Genomic DNA, 19894 nt, shown 5'->3' on the forward strand with positions numbered 1-19894 from the left:
AAAGTGCAATGGTCTGAGAAGTGACCCAGAGGCCCATGGAGTGTGGGAGAAGTGGCAGCATTCCCTGGAGAGGGCAGCAGATGCAGGTCCTCAGTGTCAGCTGGGTTTCAGTCAGGAAGCAGAGGCGGGTTATGGAGTCTTTCAGAGGACACGAGGGAGCAGTAGAAGGCTGCATCACGAAGATGAAATGCAGGGTAGTGTGGCAGTACACACGAAGAGGGCAGAAACGTCCAGATCCTCTTACTTTATTTCTATCTATGTGTCTTTTATATATTTAGTACGCCCTTTCCAATATTTTTCAAAACAATGTGGATATCGTTTTAAAAAAATACTTCAAACTTTTAAACATTATATGCCAGAAACAAACCTGAAGCCTTTTAAAGAAAGGCTCACAACAAAATTGGGAAATTCTCTCAAACAATGGTTGACAAACACAATACTGATGCACTTACCAGCTTGCTATTATTTGCATTAATTATTCTTGGCTTGAAGGAATTGAAGGGAGAAGAAAGAGGTAAGTGCACAACAACTAGAAATAAATATTGGCATTGCTGAAATATTTAATAGTACAAAAAGAGGAACAATCATAGTTCTTTGTCACTCTACTTATCCATCTTCTTAAAAAATCACAAGTGAGGCCAGACACAAAGGCTCATGCCTGTAATTCCAGCACTTTGGAAGGCCAAGGTGGGCGGATCACCTGAGGTCGGGGGTTCAAGACCAGCCTGAGATTGCGCCACTGCACTCCAGCCTGGGTGACAGAACGAAACTCCATTTCAAAAAAAAAAAAAAAAAAAAAAATCACAAGTGAACCAAGGATAGACCTCAACGGAGTCAGAGCTGAAAAGAACACAATGTATTTATATTAAAGACAGATTCTTTGATACCAAAGCTGAGTTGAGACAACAAACAGACTGAGAAAATGTGGAGTGAGATCTTTGCCTCCAAGTTGGGTTGGTGCTAGAGCAGGGGTCCCCAACCTCTGGCTGTGGACCGGTACCGGTCCGTGATCTGTCAGCAGAGCAGGAGGTGAGCAGCAGGCCAGGGAGCATTTCAGCCTTGACCTCCGCTTCCTGTCAGATCAGTGGTGGTATTAGATTCTCACAGGAGTGTGACCCCTATTGTAAACTGCGCGTGCGAGGGATCTGGGTTGCACATGGGAGGGATCTGGGTTGCGCACACGAGGGATCTAGGTTGCACGTGCGAGGGATCCAGGCTGTGGCTCCTTCTGAGAATTTAATGCCTGATGATCTGAGGTGGAACAGTTTCATCCCAAAACCATCACCCCTGAGTCTGTGGAAAAATTGTATTCCGTGAAACTGGTCCCTGGTGCCAAAAAGGTTGGAGACCACTGTGCTAAAGAGCTGGGCAAGGGTTAAGAAAGTTGATGCTTTTACACTAAAAGGCAAATATCATATGTTCTCACTCATATGTGGGAGCTTAAAATGTGGATCTCGTAATGATACAGAGTAGACTGCTGGTTGCCAAAAGCCAGGAAGGGGTGGGGGGAAAAGGGAGATGAAGGGGGGAAAAAAGGATATAAATGTATTTATTACCACTGAACTGTATACTTACTTACAAATCGTAAAGATGGTTAAAAAAAAAAAAGAAAAAAGAAAGAAAAATCAGAATAAGGGCTATAGACTAAATAATAGTTTTTTATATTAATTGCCATGTTTTTTAAGATAAATTATACTGTGGTCATGTAAGAGAATATTTAGTTTTAGGAAATACACATAAGTCTGTAACTTATTCTTAGAGTTCAGAAAAGAGAGAGGGAAATAAAACAAATATAGTAAAATATTAACATTTGGAGGATCTGGATTAAAAGTATGTGATAATTTTTTGTACTATTATAACTTTCTTGCATGTCTTTAATTATGATTAAAAAAACTTAAATGTAAGAAAAAAAGGAAAGGAAGAAAGTTGATGCCTTTAGTAAACTATGGACCCTCTCCCCAGAAGATTGTACCTGAGCTGGTGCAAAGAATGTTTCACTTGCCATCTCAAGGGATTTAAAAATCTACCAAAGACCATTCTTGAGCCGAGACTAAGAGCAAGTGAAGCTTAGGAAGGTGGCCCAGAGAAGCCAATCAGGCAGCTAGCTTCTGAGGAAAGAAGATATTTTGTTTGGGAAAATTCCAGAGGGAAAAAAGTAGGGAAGCCATGGTTTCAGGGTTTAGATGGATTTGAGGATAGTGGTTTTGAACAGGAGAAGTGAATGGCTCGGGGGCCGGAAAGACAGAGACTTCATGACAAATACCTAGCTATGAGAGCGACAGGCCACACCTTGAAATGTGGTACAAATCATCATCAGGAAATCCAGGAATGAGAGATTCATACAGGGAAGAGGTAGCACAGAATAAAAAATGCCAGGCCAGGAATGGTGGCTCACACCTGTAATCTCAGAACTTTGGGACACTGAGGCAGGTGGATCACTTAAGGCCAGGAGTTCGAGACCAGCCTGACCAACATGGCAAAGCCCTGTCTCTAGTAAAAATACAAAAATTAGCTGGGCATGGTGGCAGTAGTCACAGCTACTCAGGAGGCTGAGGAAAGAGAATCACTTGAACCCGGGAGGTGGAGGTTGCAGTGAGCCGAGATCACGCCACTGCACTCCTGCCTGGGTGACAGAGCAAGACTCTGTCTCAAAGAAAAAAAGAATAAAACATTCCTAGTCTGAGTCAGACCTAGGGTCCGACTTTCACCCTACTTGTGTTTAGCTCACTGTTGAGAAGGCTGGCGTCTCTAGGCCTCTTAGGTTAAAGAAGAGAGCTCATGTGGCGGTGTGAGAATTAGCTTAGCAAACACAAGTAATGTGTCTTATGTGAAACCTAGCATCTGGTGGCCCTAAGCAAATGGTAGCACATTACATGAGCGGATTTGGAGGAGTCCATTCATTACCCCATGCTCTTACCAACAACACCAACTGAGGAGACAGGCTGTGCTGATGCTGTTTTCCACGATGCTCCGGAGGGAGTTGACCACTTATTTGCTTTCCTTTCAGCAAAGAAAGCATATTGCAGGGCTCTAGCCTGCCCTGATTGAAAAAGATACAGAAACAGCTCCTCCTCCTTCTTGATGCCCACTTCATAGGGATACTGCACAGCAGCCTGGACTGCACGGACACAAGCCTCCTGAGCAAGACACCCAGGGTACTGCTTCTGCATCTTCAAGAGGACCTCACTAAAAATGGTGTCCATGTTGGGCAAGCTCTGAATTGGCTTGTTGCAGAGTCTACGGGATTCTAGCGGTTGATCTGAAAGGAATAAGAATGATCAGAGCTTTGGAAATGGTACTTGTACAAAGGAAATATGAAAATATAATAATAACATTAAACTATTCAAATTCAAAGCACAAACTAAAGGCTATTCATTAAGATATTTCATGTACACTAAACCTATGTACACTAACATCTCTGATATTTTTACAACATAGTCTTATAAGATAGAATTTAGTAGATTCAAAGCAATTTTAGATGACCTAGTTTAGGCATAAAAGTTGTATTTTCTTTTTAATCTAAGACCAAGACCATTTTATAATAGATTAATTATTAATTTAATTAATCAATCAATTTAATCAATAGATTAAATATTAATTATAATAGATTAAATATTAATCTGTCCAAGGAAAACAGTTCTGAGTTAATATTTTATTTATTAATTTTTAAAAATAATTTCAGCTTTTATTTTAGATTGAGGGCATACATATGCAGGTTTTTTACATGGGTATATCACACAATGCTGAGGCTTGGGATATGAATACTCCCGTCACCCCAGTAGTGAGCATACTACCCAAAAGCTGGTTTTTCAACCTTTGCTGCCCTCCCTCCCTTCCCTGTAGTAGAGTCCCTAGTGTCTATTGTTGAGTGAATATTTTAGATTCAAAATAACCTTAACTCCATTCCTAATAGTAACAAAAACCAGAAAAGGAGACAGTGTGATATTGATGCAAGGATAGGCATACATATCAATGGAAGAGAATTGAGAGTTCACAAATGAATTCTTACAATTATAGCCAATGATTTTCAATACAGGTGCCCAAACAATTCAATGGAAGAAAGGAGAGTCTCTCTCTCTTTTTTTTTTTTATTCACATTCAGAATGTTTATCTTAAAACAAAGAATCAGAGGAACATTAATAGTAGAAAATCTATATGGAAATATTCACAATCTGCTCATTAAGAAATGGGAAAACAACTTCCCTGCCTTACTGCCAACCTGCTGTTTGAGGAGCCAGAAGTTGACGTGAAGTTGGAAGGTCACCTTTTCCAGCTAAACCCCACTGAATAGCTGTGTGCATTTTTATTCAAAGGCTCCACGACCAGAGGGAGCAGAACTGAGAACCAAAATACTGTTATTGGCAAGGGTTTGGCTCAAGGGTCTGAGATGTGTAAGCACCAAGAAGGGATAGGGAGATTGAGCAACATATGAAAAGGGGGGCTGTGAGAACAAGCACAGAGAAAGTAAGTCAACAATAAACTACTTCCACCCAGAGCAAAGTGACTGTGCATATACATCCACACTCTCAAGTGTGGGCTACACTGCACACTGACTCATACTATCTCAAACGTGGTTTATTGGAAAGATTCTAGTCCCCTAAGGGCACTCAGCATAGGAGCACAGTGACATGGTAACAGACACACATAAGCATACTGTTACCCTAAAGCAACAACACACTTTAGATCATAATCGTTCAGAAAAAAATCCTAGAAAGGAGCGTCTTTCAACACATGGTGGTGGGATAATTGGATATCCACACGCCAAAAACAATCAAACAAAAAAACAAAACTTAGGTCCTTACCTAGCACCATATATAAAAAGCAACTGAAAATGGATCACAAATCTAAATTGAAGAACTAATACTATAAAAATTCCTAGAAGAAAATACAAAAAATTTTTCAGGACCTTGGGGTTAGGCAAAGTATTCTTAGATATAACACCAAAAGCGTGACATATAAAAGAAACAAGAAATCAGACTTCATAAAAATTGAAGACTTTTGTTCTTCAAAGGATATCAATCAGAAAATGAAATGACAGCTGGGTGCAGTGGCTCACGCCTGTAATCCTAGCACTTTGGGAGGCCAAGGTGGGTGGATTGCCTGAGCTCAGGAGTTCGAGACCAGCCTGGGCAACACGGTGAAACACCATCTCTACTAAAACACAAAAAATTAGCCGGACATGGTGATGTGCGCCTGTAATCCCAGCTACTCGGGAGCCTGAGGCAGGAGAATTGCTAGAATCTGGTGGGACGGAGGCTGTAGTGAGCTAAGATCACACCATTGCACTCCAGCCTGGGTGACAGAGTGAGACTCTGTCTCTAAAAAAAAAAGAAGAAAAAAAAAAAGAAAGAAATGATAAGCCATAAACTAGGAGAAAATATTTGTGTGGTAGTCAGAATAACATCCCCACAAATGTTCATGTCTTAATTCCCAGAATCTGTGAATGTATTACCTCACATGGTAAAGGGATGTATCGGTGAGATTAAGATTAAAGACCTTGGCTGGGCGCAGTAGCCCACGCCTGTAATTCCAGTACTCTGGGAGGCCGAGAGCTCAGGAGGTCGAGACCAACCCGGGCAATGTGGTGAAACTCTGTCTCTACCAAAAATACAAAAAATTAGCTGGGCACGGTGGCACACCCCTGTGGTCCCAGCTACTCTGGAGGCTGAAATGGGAGAATTGTTTGAGCCTGACAGGTGGCAGTGAGTGAGCCAAGGTTGTGCCACTGCACTGCAGTCTGGGTGACAGAGTGAGACCCCATCTCAAAAAAAAAAAAAAAAAAATCAGACCTTGAGATGGGGAATATTACCCTGTATTATCTGAGTGAGTGCCTTCTAATCATATGAGTCATTAAAAGCAGAGAATCTTTCCTGACTGTGGTGAGGGGGATTCAACAAGGAAGAAGGGTTAGAGAAATGCAACATGCAAAGGACTTGACCTGTTAGCACTGATGTAGCTTTGAATATGAGGAAAGGAGAGCAAGAACTAAAGAATGCAGTATTCTCTAGAAGCTGGGATTGACCTTTGGTTTACAAGATCGCAAGTTTGCAAGCAAGAACACGGGGACGCTGATCCTACAGTGCAAAGTGCTGAGTTCTGCCGACAACCCAAATGAGCAGGAAACAGTTTCTCCCCTAGAGCCTCCAGAAAAGAGTGCACCAGCAGACACCTGGATTTTAGCCCAGGGAGACCTCTAGAATACTTCTAGGCTACAGAACTGGAAGAAAATAATTTCAGATGATTTAAACTGCTAAGCTTGTGGTAATTTGTTATCACTGCGATAGAAAATACAATTGGCACATCGAATATCAAATAAAGAACTTGTTTCCAGAATATGTAATGAACTCTTATGACTCAATAATTAGGTAAACAATGTAATTTCTTAAATGGGCAAAAACTTGAGCAGATATTTCATCAAGGAGCGTATGTGAATGGTTAATATGCACACGAAAAGATGCTCGACATCATTAGTCATTAAGGAAATGCAAATTAAAACCACAACAAATGTGGTAGACAGCCTCTAAGTAATGGGCTGTCATTTCTAGACTAGGTTACAAAAAGACTCTGGCTTCAGTCTTGCTCATACTTTCTTGCCCTCTCAAATTGGTCACTCTGATGGAAGCCAGCTGCCCTGTTGTGAGCCACCCTATGGCGAAGCCCACATGGCAAAGAACTGAGGGAGGCTTTTAGCCCACGGTCAGTGAGGAACTGAGGCCCTCAGTACAACAGCCCATACGGAACCGGATCCTACCGCTTGAGTGAGTTTGAAAGCAGATTCTCCCCCTGACTCTCAATCAGCCCGAGATGACGACAGCCACAGCCAACACCTTGATTGTAGCTTCGTTTGAAATCTGAAAGCCAGAAGACCTAGGACACTTGGATTCTGGACCCACAGAAATTGTGGAATAAATGTTTGATTTTAAGCCACTAAGTTTTGAGGTCATTTGTTATGCAGTTAGACTTACTAGAATGACTATAATAAAAAGACATCACTACTGAATGTTGGTGATGATGTAGAGAAACTGGAAGCCTCATACATTGCTTCTGAGAGTATAAAACAGCACATCGCTTTGGAAAACAGTTCAGTTGTTTCTTAAAAAGATAAACATAAACTTATTGTTCAACCCAGCAATTTCACTCCCAGGAATCTACACAAGAGAAATGAAAGCAGATGCCATAAAGAAAACCTGTCTACAAATATTCATGGCAGCATTATTTATAACAGCAAAATCCGGAAACAATTCAAACATCCATCAACTATTGAATGAATAAAGGAAATGTGACAGAGCCATCCAATAGAATATTATTCAGCAATAAAAAGGATCAAACTGTTGACACATGCTACAATACAGATACAGATGAGCCTCAGAAACATTATGCTAACCAAAAGAAGCCAGACGCAAAACATTACACATGGTATGATGCCATTTAGATCCAATGTCCAAAAAATGCAAATCTATAGAGACAGAAAGATCAGTGGTTGCCTAGGGCTGGGAATGTGAGTAGAAGTTAGTGGTAATGGGCATGAAGAAACTTTTTGTGGGAGTGGACAAGTCTTAAAATTGATTTATGGGGATAGCCGCACAATCTATGAGGCAAATCATGCCTCATTAAAGCTGTTAAAGTATATCTAAAAATGAATTTATCAAGAAAGGTACAAGACCTTTCAGAAGATAACGATACCACTTTATTGAAGAACATAAAATAAGACCTTAATAAAAACAGAAAAGCCCCATGCTTCTGGATATAAATATTTAATAGCATAAAAATATAAATATTTTCCATATGTATTATATATGAAATTTTAATAAGAATCCTTATGGTACTGTTAAAAAAATAACTTTATGGAATGATTCCAAAGTTTTCATAAAATAATAAATTCATAACAACTTATAGTTACCAAAACTTCAGCTATACCAGAAGTTGTTTTCTATAATGTACTGGCATCTCTTAAAAAATAAAACCATTTAATCAAAAATGTACATCTTAGTTATTTAGACAGAAAGCCTATCAGGGCTTATACCAGAGCAATTTCACCATAAAAAGACATATGAACATGAGCCCATCTGGCATTGAGTCCATCTGGCATTGGGTGTGTTAGGCGTGTTCAAGGGAACGTAAGGTTTGGATGTAATAATGTGCACATGGTAATACAGATATATTGTATAATCTCAACCTCCTTTTTTAATCAAAGAGACAGGAATATTTTCTTAATGCTTGATTAGTAAGTAGTATTGTAAAGAATGAGTTTCTAAATTAATGATTTCCCATATGGTGTTAAAGAATAGGATTCAGGAATGGAAAGAAGACAGTGGTTAAAGGCATGTGGTCCCTCTCATCCTACTACTTTGAAAAAACATGAACTGTATCCAATAGGCCCACCAATTACTTGTTCGATTACCCAAAGAGTTGCCCAATCCTCAATTTATGGGAAAGCAAACTCAGCAGAGAAGAATGGGGAACTCCCCTAGGGTCTACAGATGATTTAATTTGCCGGTGACCTAAAAGGAAGGCAAGAACGGACGATGGGGAGAGGAAGGAGAGAACAAGAGCATGGAGGTGCAAGTGGAAGGCAGCCTGGGCGGCTGGTGCAATCTATGCCATGTAACAGGGCATAGACAGCGTTGGGATATCTTAGAACTGGATCTCTGTCTTGTGATATTACCTCTGTTCCCAGCATTCCTGGGGGTGCTTCTCAACATCATAGCACACATCAGATTTATTTGAAGAGTTTAAGAAGTTCAGATGCCCACGTCATACCTCAAAATTAACTGTTGAATTTTTTAAGCATAGTCATGCCCAGGCCTCACCATCGATTCAGTTAAGAATCTTTGCCGGGCGCGGTGGCTCACGCCTGTAATCCCAGGACTTTGGGAGACCGAGGCGGGTGGATCACAAGGTCAGGAGTTCAAGACCAGCTCAACCAAGATAGTGAAACCCTGTCTCTATTAAAAATACAAAAATTAGCCAGGCGCAGTGGCAGGTGCCTGTAGTCTCAGCTACTCGGCAGGAGAATCGCTTGAATCTAGGCGGCAGAGGTTGCAGTGAGCCGAGATCATGCCACTGCATTCCAGCCTGGGTGGCACAGTGAGACTCTGTCTCAAAAAAAAAAAAAAAAAAAAAAAAAGAGGGAGAGAAAAGAAAAGAAAAGAATATTTAAAGGTGGGGCATAGTAAGGCTATTCTTGAAAAGTCCAGAAGTTGATTTTAAGGTATAGTCTCTGGGAGCTCCAAGAGCAGAGAGTGTTGTCCACCACTGAATCAGGGACAGCTGCAGTTCCTGGCAATTTCGTTTTAGGCCAGAGATTGAGAAGAAAAGAAGGGGGAAAAAAGAGAGGAGAGAACAAAACTGAAATGAAAAGAAAGCCTGCTTAATGGTGTGCAGTAATTATTTCTGATCAGCATAATCCTATTATCCTGGGGACACTGAAAACCTTGCAGACTGCATATGGGCATTTTGGGAGCTATCCAAGGCACTTGTCTAGACCAGCCCTAGGGCCAAACTAAGCATATCCACTGGAAAATTTTGGATCCGGGCATAATTATAGATGGGTTTTCCCTGCTCAATTTCCTATCTCTTTCTTGCTGCAGCTATAACTAAGGATGCTGTTATCTTACAACTTCGGTTATAAGATATTCAGAATTTCCCCTTTGGGTCTGTAAGTACAGCTGTTTTCAAAGTGTATTTCTTGTATACTTGGTAGTTTTCAAGTCACTCAGCAGTACCTACACAGTAAGAGAGGCAAGTGTCAGCATGTTAGCATCAGCCTTAGCTGCCTAGGGAAATGGGGAGGAAAGGAACTAATCAGTGATTCAAATACACTATTAATTGAATTCTTTCCTTGACCCACTCACATTTTGTCTTAGTTCTATGAGGTATTCTACGACATTTTTGATAAAAAAGATAAGTGAGTCATGTTTCTGAAGGAAGAAAAGGAGGTGATTATTTTCCCTTCTTCTGCTGTAATGGCAAGAAAAGATTTTTTCTGCCTAGGCTAAAGAGAGACTCAACAAGGGGTTCACGGAAATCGTGAACACAGACATAAAGGAATCTGTCTCTCTCTCTCTCTCTCTAACCCTGATAAACAGAAAGCTGTGTCCATCATAAAAGCTTTGCAAAGGACAGACAGAATAACTGCACCCTAACAGGCTTCAAGAAGGTGACCCACAGAACTTGTCTAGCAAGTAAAAAGGAAGCTCAATTTAGACATGTGCGTAGGCCTCCTATGTAAGACAGGTCACTCTGCTCTTTTGAAACATGTTCATATAAATGTTCACAGAGAGCAAAAATAAATTACAAAGTGAAGAAGATAAAATGAAGAGAAAGACAAATAAAACCACTAAGGTTTTTTAAAAGCCACAACTCCAAAAGGACAAATAGACCAAGGTCTTTAGGCAGAATTAGAATTGTTAAAAGTGGCTAACACAGCCCAGCACAGCCACAGGAACAGGACCACGGTTCATTACAGAGACAAAAATGGAGCATTAGGTTCCAGAGCTGAGACTCCCAGTTAGATAATTCCCTGTGCCCATTCCAGCTGGGGAAGGTTGAGAAAGAGAGAGCCTGTAGTCTCTTGGTTTTTGAATAACAGCACACACATTCAGTGTCATGCCAGAAACATGCACATGAGAACAGGAGTTCTTAGTTCAGAAACAGGCAGGCTGCTAGCCACAGGCATGTGCAAATATATAGCATTTTACAGGATCCTCCCCTCCCTGGTTTAGTCAAAGCAATCTGGTTTGGCCAAGTAATTCTGCATTGCACTACTGAATGCATTGCACTGCAGTAGTCTGGGAGGCTTCATAGAATACGAACATTAACATGCATAAAGCCAATGAACTTCCACACTCAACTCACCAGGATACAGTGTTAAGTTTGTAGAGGAATGTGCAGCTAAGTCCCAAATTGCGTTTTAGGTATGTTAACCTTGTACACTCCCTTCCCACCTACAATTGGTTCCAAAAGTGCTGATTGGGACACTGACCACTGAAAATTCCCTTTTCTCCCTCCTTTTGTATAAGAAGTAGAAACTAAATAAACGTTCTTCATCTTCTTTTTTTTTTTTTTAAAGCAAACATTTGAGCAGTGGGAGTGAGAATAGGTTGAATAATTGGAATATTGTTACAAATGGGAAAAGGGAACACAAAAATTTTACATGTATTTTTAAAACAGAGACAGACTTTGCATAACACAAAAGTCCCCACTTTAAAGTGTATAGTTCAGTGTTTTTCAGAATATTCACAAGGTTGTGCAACCATATGTGTATGTATTTTAACCATGCCTTTCATAACTGATTTACAAAAATATCTTTAAGACTATAGCAGCCAGGTGCGGTAGCTCACACCTGTAATCCCAGCACTTTAGGAGGCAGAGGCAGGTGGATCACTTGGGGTCAGGAGTTCGAGACCAGCCTGGCCAACATGGTGAAACCCCGTCTCTACTAAAAATACAAAAATTAGCTGGGCGTGCTGGCATGTGCCTGTAATCCTAGTTACTTGGGAGGCTGAGACAGGAGAACTGCTTGAACCCGGAAGGTGGAGGTTGCAGTAAGCCGAGATTGCACCATTGTACTCCAGCCTAGGCGAAGAAGCAAGACTCTGTCTCAAAAAAAAGACTATAGGTAGTGTTTGCATGTCAGGTGTAAAAAAATCAAAACTAGCAAAAATTATCTCCTTTCTTACCCTTGTTCTCTGTATATCAATGGTTCTCAAAGTGTGGTCCCCAGAACACAGCATCAACATCACCTAAGCATGTTTGTTAGAGATACAAATTCTTGGGCCCCACCCCAGATTAAATGAATCAGAAAGTAATGAGTGAAGCCCTATCTATGTTTTAATAAGACCACCAAAAAGCAATTTTGATGCACAGTGAGGTTTGAGGACCATGGCTCTAGATCAAGACAATTGCTCTAGCTTTCCATAACTATAGATTTCTAATAAATGCATATATACTTAATGTAATTAACATATTGAATTTTTGTGGAAACTTTCCTTCAAGTTAATCCATCAATTTTGTTCTGCTAAATGACCACACACTAACAACTATATTTAAAACAAAGAGGCTGGGTGTGGTGGCTTACAGCTGTAATCCCAGCACTTTGGGAGGCAGAGGGGGTGGATCACCTGAGGTCAGGAGTTTGAGACCAGCCTGGCCAACGTGGTGAAACCCCGACTCTACTAAAATTACAAAAATTAGCTGGGTGTGGTGGCGCATGCCTGTAATCCCAGCTACTCCAGAGGTTGAGGCAGGAGAATCGCTTGAACCTGAGAGGCGGAGGTTGCAGTGAGCCGAGGTCATGTCATTGCACTCCAGCCTGCGCAACAAGAGTGAAACTCCATCTCCAAAAAAAAAAAAAAGGAAAAATAAAAATAAAGAGAAAAAAGAGGAAAGTGGGGAAGCACAAAAAGAAAAGATAGGCACAAGGCCTCAAATGAAAATGAAAGGCAAAATAAATAGGCCTCATTAAACTACAAAGTTGGTAAGAGAATAAATGGCAAATGTAGATAAGATTCTGAGTTAATCCTTGGTTGATCTGTCCTTTTCTCTACCTTGATCTCTAGCGTTTGTCTATTACAAAGCAGCACCAAGAAATCATAGGATTTCAAACAGTGGAACTCATTTAAAAAAGGAAAAACAGTAAGAGTCCTAGGGTTTCCGTAGGATTCTAATCACTGAACCCCAAAACAGACATTACACCCCAAAACCTTGCTTCAGTTGTGGCAAGGACAAATAACTAGGCACCCAACCACTGTAGCCTGTGAGGTCTCAGAACATGATTTGAAACCAACTAATTTTGTTGAACCCTTTCTTTTACCAATACATAAAATAAAGCCCCAAAGGTGATTTGTTAAGGTCCAAGTAGCTAAGGCTGAGAGCTCTGTCCCTCCTGACCTCGAGTCCCGAGCCCCTTTGTCTAACAGAATGCATCCTTTCCACACTGGCCTCCCAAAGGCATCCCTTTTTTTGGGGGGGTAAATTTAATGACTCAGATATTAGGAAAAGATCATTTTTTTTCAAGTCAAGAGTCTAGATTACCTACTACCCAAGTACAACCACTACTGAAAATTTGTTACATCGCCTTATAGTTTTTTCCTTACGCAAATATGTATAAGAACACACACACACACTTGTAAAATTTTCTATCTGGCTGTTTTCTTCTTAATACTATATGTAGGCGATTTTCCAAGTTCTTCAACTTTCTTTAAAAATGGAAGTTGTAATAGCTGAATGAAGTTAGTTCATTGAAATTATCGTTTTTACATAATTAATTTCCCAAAACTAAATATTTGACTTTCCAATATTTTATGATAATTGAAAAGCTTTAGTGAGCATTACTATATACAAATCTTTGTGTATTTATGTGATTATTTCTCTATGGTAAATTCCTAAGAATAGAAAAACTAAGTCAAAAGGTATGAGTAATTTTAAGCCTCTATATGTGATTTGTCCAATTGCCTTCTAGATAGGATGTATTACAAGCATTCTAATGAGAGCTTATTTAAACTCAATCTCACTGTATTTTTTCCATCTGTTCTGATCTGTTTGGCAAAAATTAGTGTTTTTTAAATCACTTTTTTTTGTTAATAAATTTTAAAAAGCATTTAAGAGTTAAGCGTATACTTACTTTACAACCCAGCAACACTATTCTCAGGTATTTACCCAAGAAAAAGGAAAAACTATGTCTACAAAGACTTGTGTAGGACCAAAGTGGAAACAACCTAAATGTCCATCAACTGATAATGGATAAACAAATTGTGGTTTACCCACACTGTGGAACACAAGTCAATTAAAAGGAAGAAAATATTAATGCATGCAACAATAGGAATGGCTCTCAAAAACATTATGCAAAATAAAGCCAGCCACAGAAAACTATATACTACTGCATGATTTCATCCATATGAAATTCTAAAAAAACTGTAAAACTATAACAGAAAGTAGGTCACTGGTTGCCTGTGGCCAAGGGTAAGAAAAAAGGATTTATGGGAAAGGGGTATGAGAATCCTTTTGAGGGTGATAGAACTATATTTTGATTGTGGCAATGGTTACATAACTGTAAACAATTACCAAAATTCACCAAACTCCCCCCTTAAAATGCATGAATTTTATTTGTAGAAATTACACCTCAATAAAGCTGGAAAAAATAAAAACAAAACCAAAAACAATTTAGAAATGTTTGAGAAAACTAACTTATCCTAAGCCGGGGAATAAAACAAAACAAAAGCAAAAATCACTTAAGAAATTTTGGAGAAAAACTAACATTTTCATTTTTGCTTATTTCCTTTCCATTTGTATCTGTGACCATACATACTCTAGATCATGATGATCATTACTCTATACATGACTATATACTATATAATTGCAAATACATGTACATTTATATTCTAAACATTTTTATATCACAATTTTACATTTTTCTACATGGTCTTCATGATTATAATTTAAAATAGTAATACATAATTGTCTAAAGCCCTGAAGTGTTAAAAGGCGAATTACAGGTTTAAAGCAAATGGTGCCTCAATATTTGGATGCCACCAAGTGGACAAACTGTGTAATGTCATTAAGATTAAACACTACTTGGTAAGTTTTATAAAGTAAAAATGTTTAATTTAATGTTTAAAATTAATTTAAAATTGTCAATAAAATAAAGTGTAATCAGACCATTTTATAAATGTAGCTAAGGTTGAGACTTGAATCCAGGTCTTCTAGATCATGAACCTCATCTATTTCTTGAAGTAACTTAATTCTCAAATCAGAATCTAGGGAAATCACTTAAGGAAAAGAACTTCCTGTTTAAATTGAGACCTTTACAAACTAAAACTACAGATGTGAATGACAGACATGGGTCTATCTTTAGCAAACCAAAGAATCATTTAGGGACCTCCAAATGCAAATAGCCTTTGCTGTGTGTCTATCAAGTGACTTCTAACAAAACAACAAGCCCCCTTGGGAAGCACAGTGATGAAAATACAGTGAAGGTTGCCTGAAAGGCAGAGAAAAACAGTAGGAAATTTATTTCTATTTGGGCAAGGACTTGCTGATTCTCTTTAGGGGCCTCCATTATTTTCTCCCCATTGTTCCTCACCTCTCCAGTTCAAGCTTTTACTTTCACATTGAAACAGTAACTGGCTAGAGCCACAAGAAAGAAAGATTATTTCAGGAAAGTGTTTGGTCTCTGCCAGGGTCAACAAAAGAATGACTCCTTCAAAAGAATGCCTTTGAATGACACTGGGCCATCGCCTGCCACCAAGCGGGAGATCAGCACTCTGTTCCGCCTGTGACCCAATACTCTTCCCAATTATTTTTTCCGGCCATTTTTACCCTCTCCTTCTTGCTCATTTAAAGCTGACAACCTCCATAGACTGAAAATAAACTGTTTAAAAACAAACAAACAAACAAAAAACTCTAGGAGTGCCACTGAAAAAACTCTGAAAGGAACATCCCAAGTCCATAAAGTAAGAAATCACTGAGAGAAGAACATAATTCAGTTTGCAGAGACAGAAGTTCTCAAGGTCCACAGCTTTGCTGCAGTAAATTACAGAGCCTGTGATATGGTTTGGATGGGTGTCCCCTCCAAATCTCATGTTAAAATGTGATCCCCACTGTTTGAGGTGGGAGCCTGGTGGGAGGTTATTGGGTCATGGAAGCTGATCCCTCAGGAACGGTTTAGTACCATCCCCTTGGGGATAAGGGAGTTTTCACTCAGTTGATGAGGGATCAGCTTGTTTAAAAGAGTTTGAGGCCGGGCATGGTGGCTCATGCCTGTAATCCCAGCACTTTGGAAGGCCGAGATGGGCAGAACACGAGGTCAGGAGTTGAGATCAGCCTGGCCAACATGGTGAAACCTCGTCTCTACTAAAAATACAAAAATTAACCGGCATGGTGGTGTGCGTCTGTAGTCCTAGCTACTCGGGCTGCTGAGGCAGGAGAATCACTTGAACCCAGGAGGCAGAGGTTGTGGTGAGCCAAGATCACGCCACTGCATTCCAGCCTGGGCAACACAGCAGGACTCCGTCTCAAAAAAAAAAACAAAAAAAAAGAGGTTGGGACCTCCACACTTCTCTCTCTTGCTCTGTTGCCATATGACGTGTCTATTGCTGCTTCACCTTCAACCATGGGTAAAAGCTCTGAGACCTCACCAGGAGCTGAGCAGATGCTGGTACCATGCCTGTACACCCTGCAGAACTGAAGCCAATTAAACCTTTTTTCTTTATAAATTACCCAGCCTCAGGATTTTTTTTTTTTTTTTTTTTTTTTTTTTTTTTTTTTTTGAGACGGAGTCTCGCTCTGTCGCCCAGGCTGGAGTGCAGTGGTGCGATCTCAGCTCACCGCAAGCTCCGCCTACCGGGTTCCCGTCGTTCTCCTGCCTCAGCCTCCGAGTAGCTGGGACTACAGGCGCCCGGCACCACGCCTGGTTAATTTTTTGTATTTTTTAGTAGAGACGGGGTTTCACCGTGTTAGCCAGGATGGTCTCAATCTCCTAACCTCGTGATCCGCCCGCCTCGGCCTCCCAAAGTGCTGGGATTACAGGCGTGAGCCACTGCGCCCTGCCAGGATTTTCTTTATAGCAATACAACAGACTAGCACAGCCTGTCTTCAATCTACTGAAGTGTTTGTCTGGTTGGTCGTTTTAATGTCTTTTTTAAATTTTATTTTATGTTCCGGGATACCTGTGCAGAATGTGCAGCTTTGTTACATAGGTAAACGTGTGCCATGGCAATTTGCTGCACCTATCAACCCATCACCTAGATATTAAGCCCAGCATCCATTAGGTATTTATCGTGATGCTCTCCCTCCCCCTCCCCCTCTGCCAACAACCCCCAGTGTGTGTTGTTCCCCTCCCTGCGTCCATGCGTTCTCATTGCTCAGCTCCCACTTATAAGTGAGAGGATGCGGTATCTCGTTTTCTGTTCCTGCATTAGTTTACTAAGGATGATGTCTTCCAGCTCCATCTACGTCCCTGTAAAGGACATGATCTCACTCCTTTTTATGGCTACATAGTATTCCATGGTGTATATGTACCACATTTTCTTTATCCAGTCTATCATTGATGGGCATTTGGGTTGATTCCATGTCTTTGCTATTGTGAATAGTGCTGGAATGTACACATGCATGTATCTTTATAATATACAATGATTTATATCCCTTTCGGTATATACCCAGTAATGGGATTGCTGTGTCAAATGGTATTTCTGGTTCTAGGTCTTTGGTGAATTGCCACACTGTTGGTCCACAACGGTTGAACTAATTTATATTCCCACCAACAGTGTAAAAGCAATCCTATTTCTCCACAGCCTCACCAGCATCTATCTGTTGTTTCATGACTTTAATAATCACCATTTAATAATCAGCATGAGATGGTATCTCATTGTGGTTTAAATTTGTATTTCTCTAACGATCAGTGATGTTGAGCTGTTTTTCACATTTGTTGGCTGCATAAATGTCTTCTTTTGAGAAGTGTCTGTTCATGTCCTTTGCTCACTCTTTAATGGGGTTGTTTGTTTTCTTCTTGTAAATTTGTTTAAGGTCCTTGTAGATTCTGGATATTAGACCTTTTTCAGATGGATAGATTGCAAACATTTTCTCCCATTCTGTAGGCAGTCTGTTCACTCTGATGATAGTTTCTTTTGCTGTGCAGAAGTTCTTCAGTTTAATTAGATCCCATTTGTTAATTTTAGCTTTCGTTGCAGTTGCTTTTGATGTTTTAATCATGAAATCTTTGCCCATACCTGTGTCCCAAATGGTATTGCCTAGATTTTCTTCTAGGGTTTTTACAGTTTTGAGTTTTATACTTAAGTCTTTAATCCATCTTGAGTTAATTTTTGTATAAGATGTTAGGAAAGGGTCCAGTTTCAATTTTCTGCATATGGCTAGCTAGTTCTCCCAGCACCATTTATTAAATAGGGAATCCTTTCTCCATTGCTTGTTTTTGTCAGGTTTGTTGAAGATCAGATGGTTGCAGATGTGCGGACTTATTTCTGAGTTCTCTATTCTGTTTCATTGGTCTATGTTTCTGTTTTTGTACAGTACTATGTTGTTTTGGCTACTATAGCCTTGTTGTATAGTTTGAAGTTGGTAGTGTGATGCCTCCAGCTTTGTTCTTTTCGCTTAGGATTATCTTGGCTATATGGGCTCTTTTTGGATTCCATACGAATTTTAAAGTAGTTTTTTTTTTTTTTCTCTAATTCTGAGAAAAATGTCAATGGTAATTTAATGGGAATAGCATTGAATCTATATATTACTTTGGGCAGTATGACCATTTTCACAATATTGATTCTTCCTGTCCACGAGTATGGAATGTTTTTCCATTTGTTTGTGCCCTCTCCGATTTCCTTTAGCAGTGGTTTGTAGTTCTCCTTGAAGACGTCCTTCACTTCCCTGTTAGCTGTATTCCTAGGTATTTTATTCTCTTTGTAGCAATCGTGAATGGGAGTTCATTCATGATTTGGCTCTCTGCTTGTCTACTATTAGTATATAGGAATGCTTGTGATGTTTGCACATTGATTTTGTATCCTCAGACTTTGCTGAAGTTGCTTATCAGCTTAAGAAACTTTTGGGCTCAGAAGATGGGGTTTTCTAGATATAGGATCATGTCATCTGCAAATAGAGACAGTATGACTTCCCCTCTTCCTATTTGAATACCTTTTCTCTTTGAGAAGAAGTCTCGCTCTGTCAACCAGGCTGGAGTGCAGTGGCGTGATCTCGGCTGACTGCAATCTCTGCTTCCCAAGTTCAAGCAATTCTCCTGCTTCAGCCTCCCAAGTAGCTAGGATTACAGGCACCTGCCACCATGCCCGGCTAATTTCTGTATTTTTAGTAGAGACAGGGTTTTACCATGTTGGCCAGGCTGGTCTTGAACTCTTGACTTCACCTTAGCCTCCCAAAGTACTGGGATTACAGGCAGGAGCCACTGCGCCCAGCCCTTGAATACCCTTTATTTCTTTCTCTTGCCTGATTGCCCTGGCCAGAACTTCCAATACTATGTTGAATAGGAGTGGTGAGAGAGGGCATCCTTCTCTTGTGCCAGTTTTCAAAGGGAATGCTTCTGGCTTTTTCCCACTCAGTATAATATTGCCTGTGGGTTTGTCATAAATGGCTCTTATTATTTTGAGGTGTGTTCCATCAACACCTAGTTTATTGAGTGTTTTTAACATGAAGGGATGTTGAATTTTATCAAAGTCCTTTTCTGCATCTATTGAGATAATCATGTGGTTTTTGTCAAGTTCTGTTTATGTGATAAATTATGTTTATTGATTTGTGTATGTTGAACCAGCCTTGCATCCCGGGGATGAAGCCAACTTGATCGTGGTGGATAAGCTGTTTGATGTGATGCTGGATTCATTTTGCCAGTAAATATATATATATATTTTTAATTGAGATGGAGTCTCACTCTGTCACCCAGGCTGGATGCACAATCTCAGCTTACTGCAATCTCTGCCTCTTGGGTTCAAGCAATTCTCGTGCCTCAGTCTCCCAAGTACCTGGGATTACAGGGTGTGCACCACCATGCCCAGCTAATTTTTGTATTTTTAGTAGAGACAGGGTTTCACCATGTTGGCCAGGCTGGTCTCGAACTCCTGAACTTAAGTGATCCACCCGCCTCGGCCTCCCAAGGGATTACAGGTGTGAGCCACTGTGCCTGGCCTAGTTTGCCAGTATTTTGTTGAGAATTTTTGCATTAATGTTCATCAGGGATATTGGCCTGAAGTTTTGTTTTTTTGTTGTATCTCTGGCAGGTTTTGGTATCAGGATGATGCTGACCTCATATAATGAGTTATGGAGGAGTCCCTCTTTTTTAATAGGAAAAACATTCATGTGATAAAAAATTTAAAAAGCTACAGCAAGGTAAACAGTGAAGAGTCTCCTTCCAGTAGCTTCTGCTGGCTGACCAGCCCTC

General features: G+C 40.1%; 1 protein-coding gene across 3 annotated transcripts in view; it reads right to left on the minus strand.

Annotated features, from left to right (window-relative positions):
- The window catches only part of LOC105480141 (enoyl-CoA hydratase and 3-hydroxyacyl CoA dehydrogenase), a 71094-nt gene that overhangs the window by 10832 nt on the left and 40368 nt on the right, over window positions 1-19894 (minus strand). For all 3 annotated transcript variants that reach the window (XM_011738650.2, XM_011738652.2, XM_011738653.2), the window contains one exon: window positions 2918-3259. In XM_011738650.2, coding sequence (XP_011736952.2) covers window positions 2918-3259 — 342 coding nt within the window. The remainder of the gene's footprint in view (window positions 1-2917; window positions 3260-19894) is intronic.

This window comes from Macaca nemestrina, chromosome 2 (genome assembly GCF_043159975.1).
Source record: "Macaca nemestrina isolate mMacNem1 chromosome 2, mMacNem.hap1, whole genome shotgun sequence".
Taxonomy (NCBI): domain Eukaryota; kingdom Metazoa; phylum Chordata; class Mammalia; order Primates; family Cercopithecidae; genus Macaca; species Macaca nemestrina.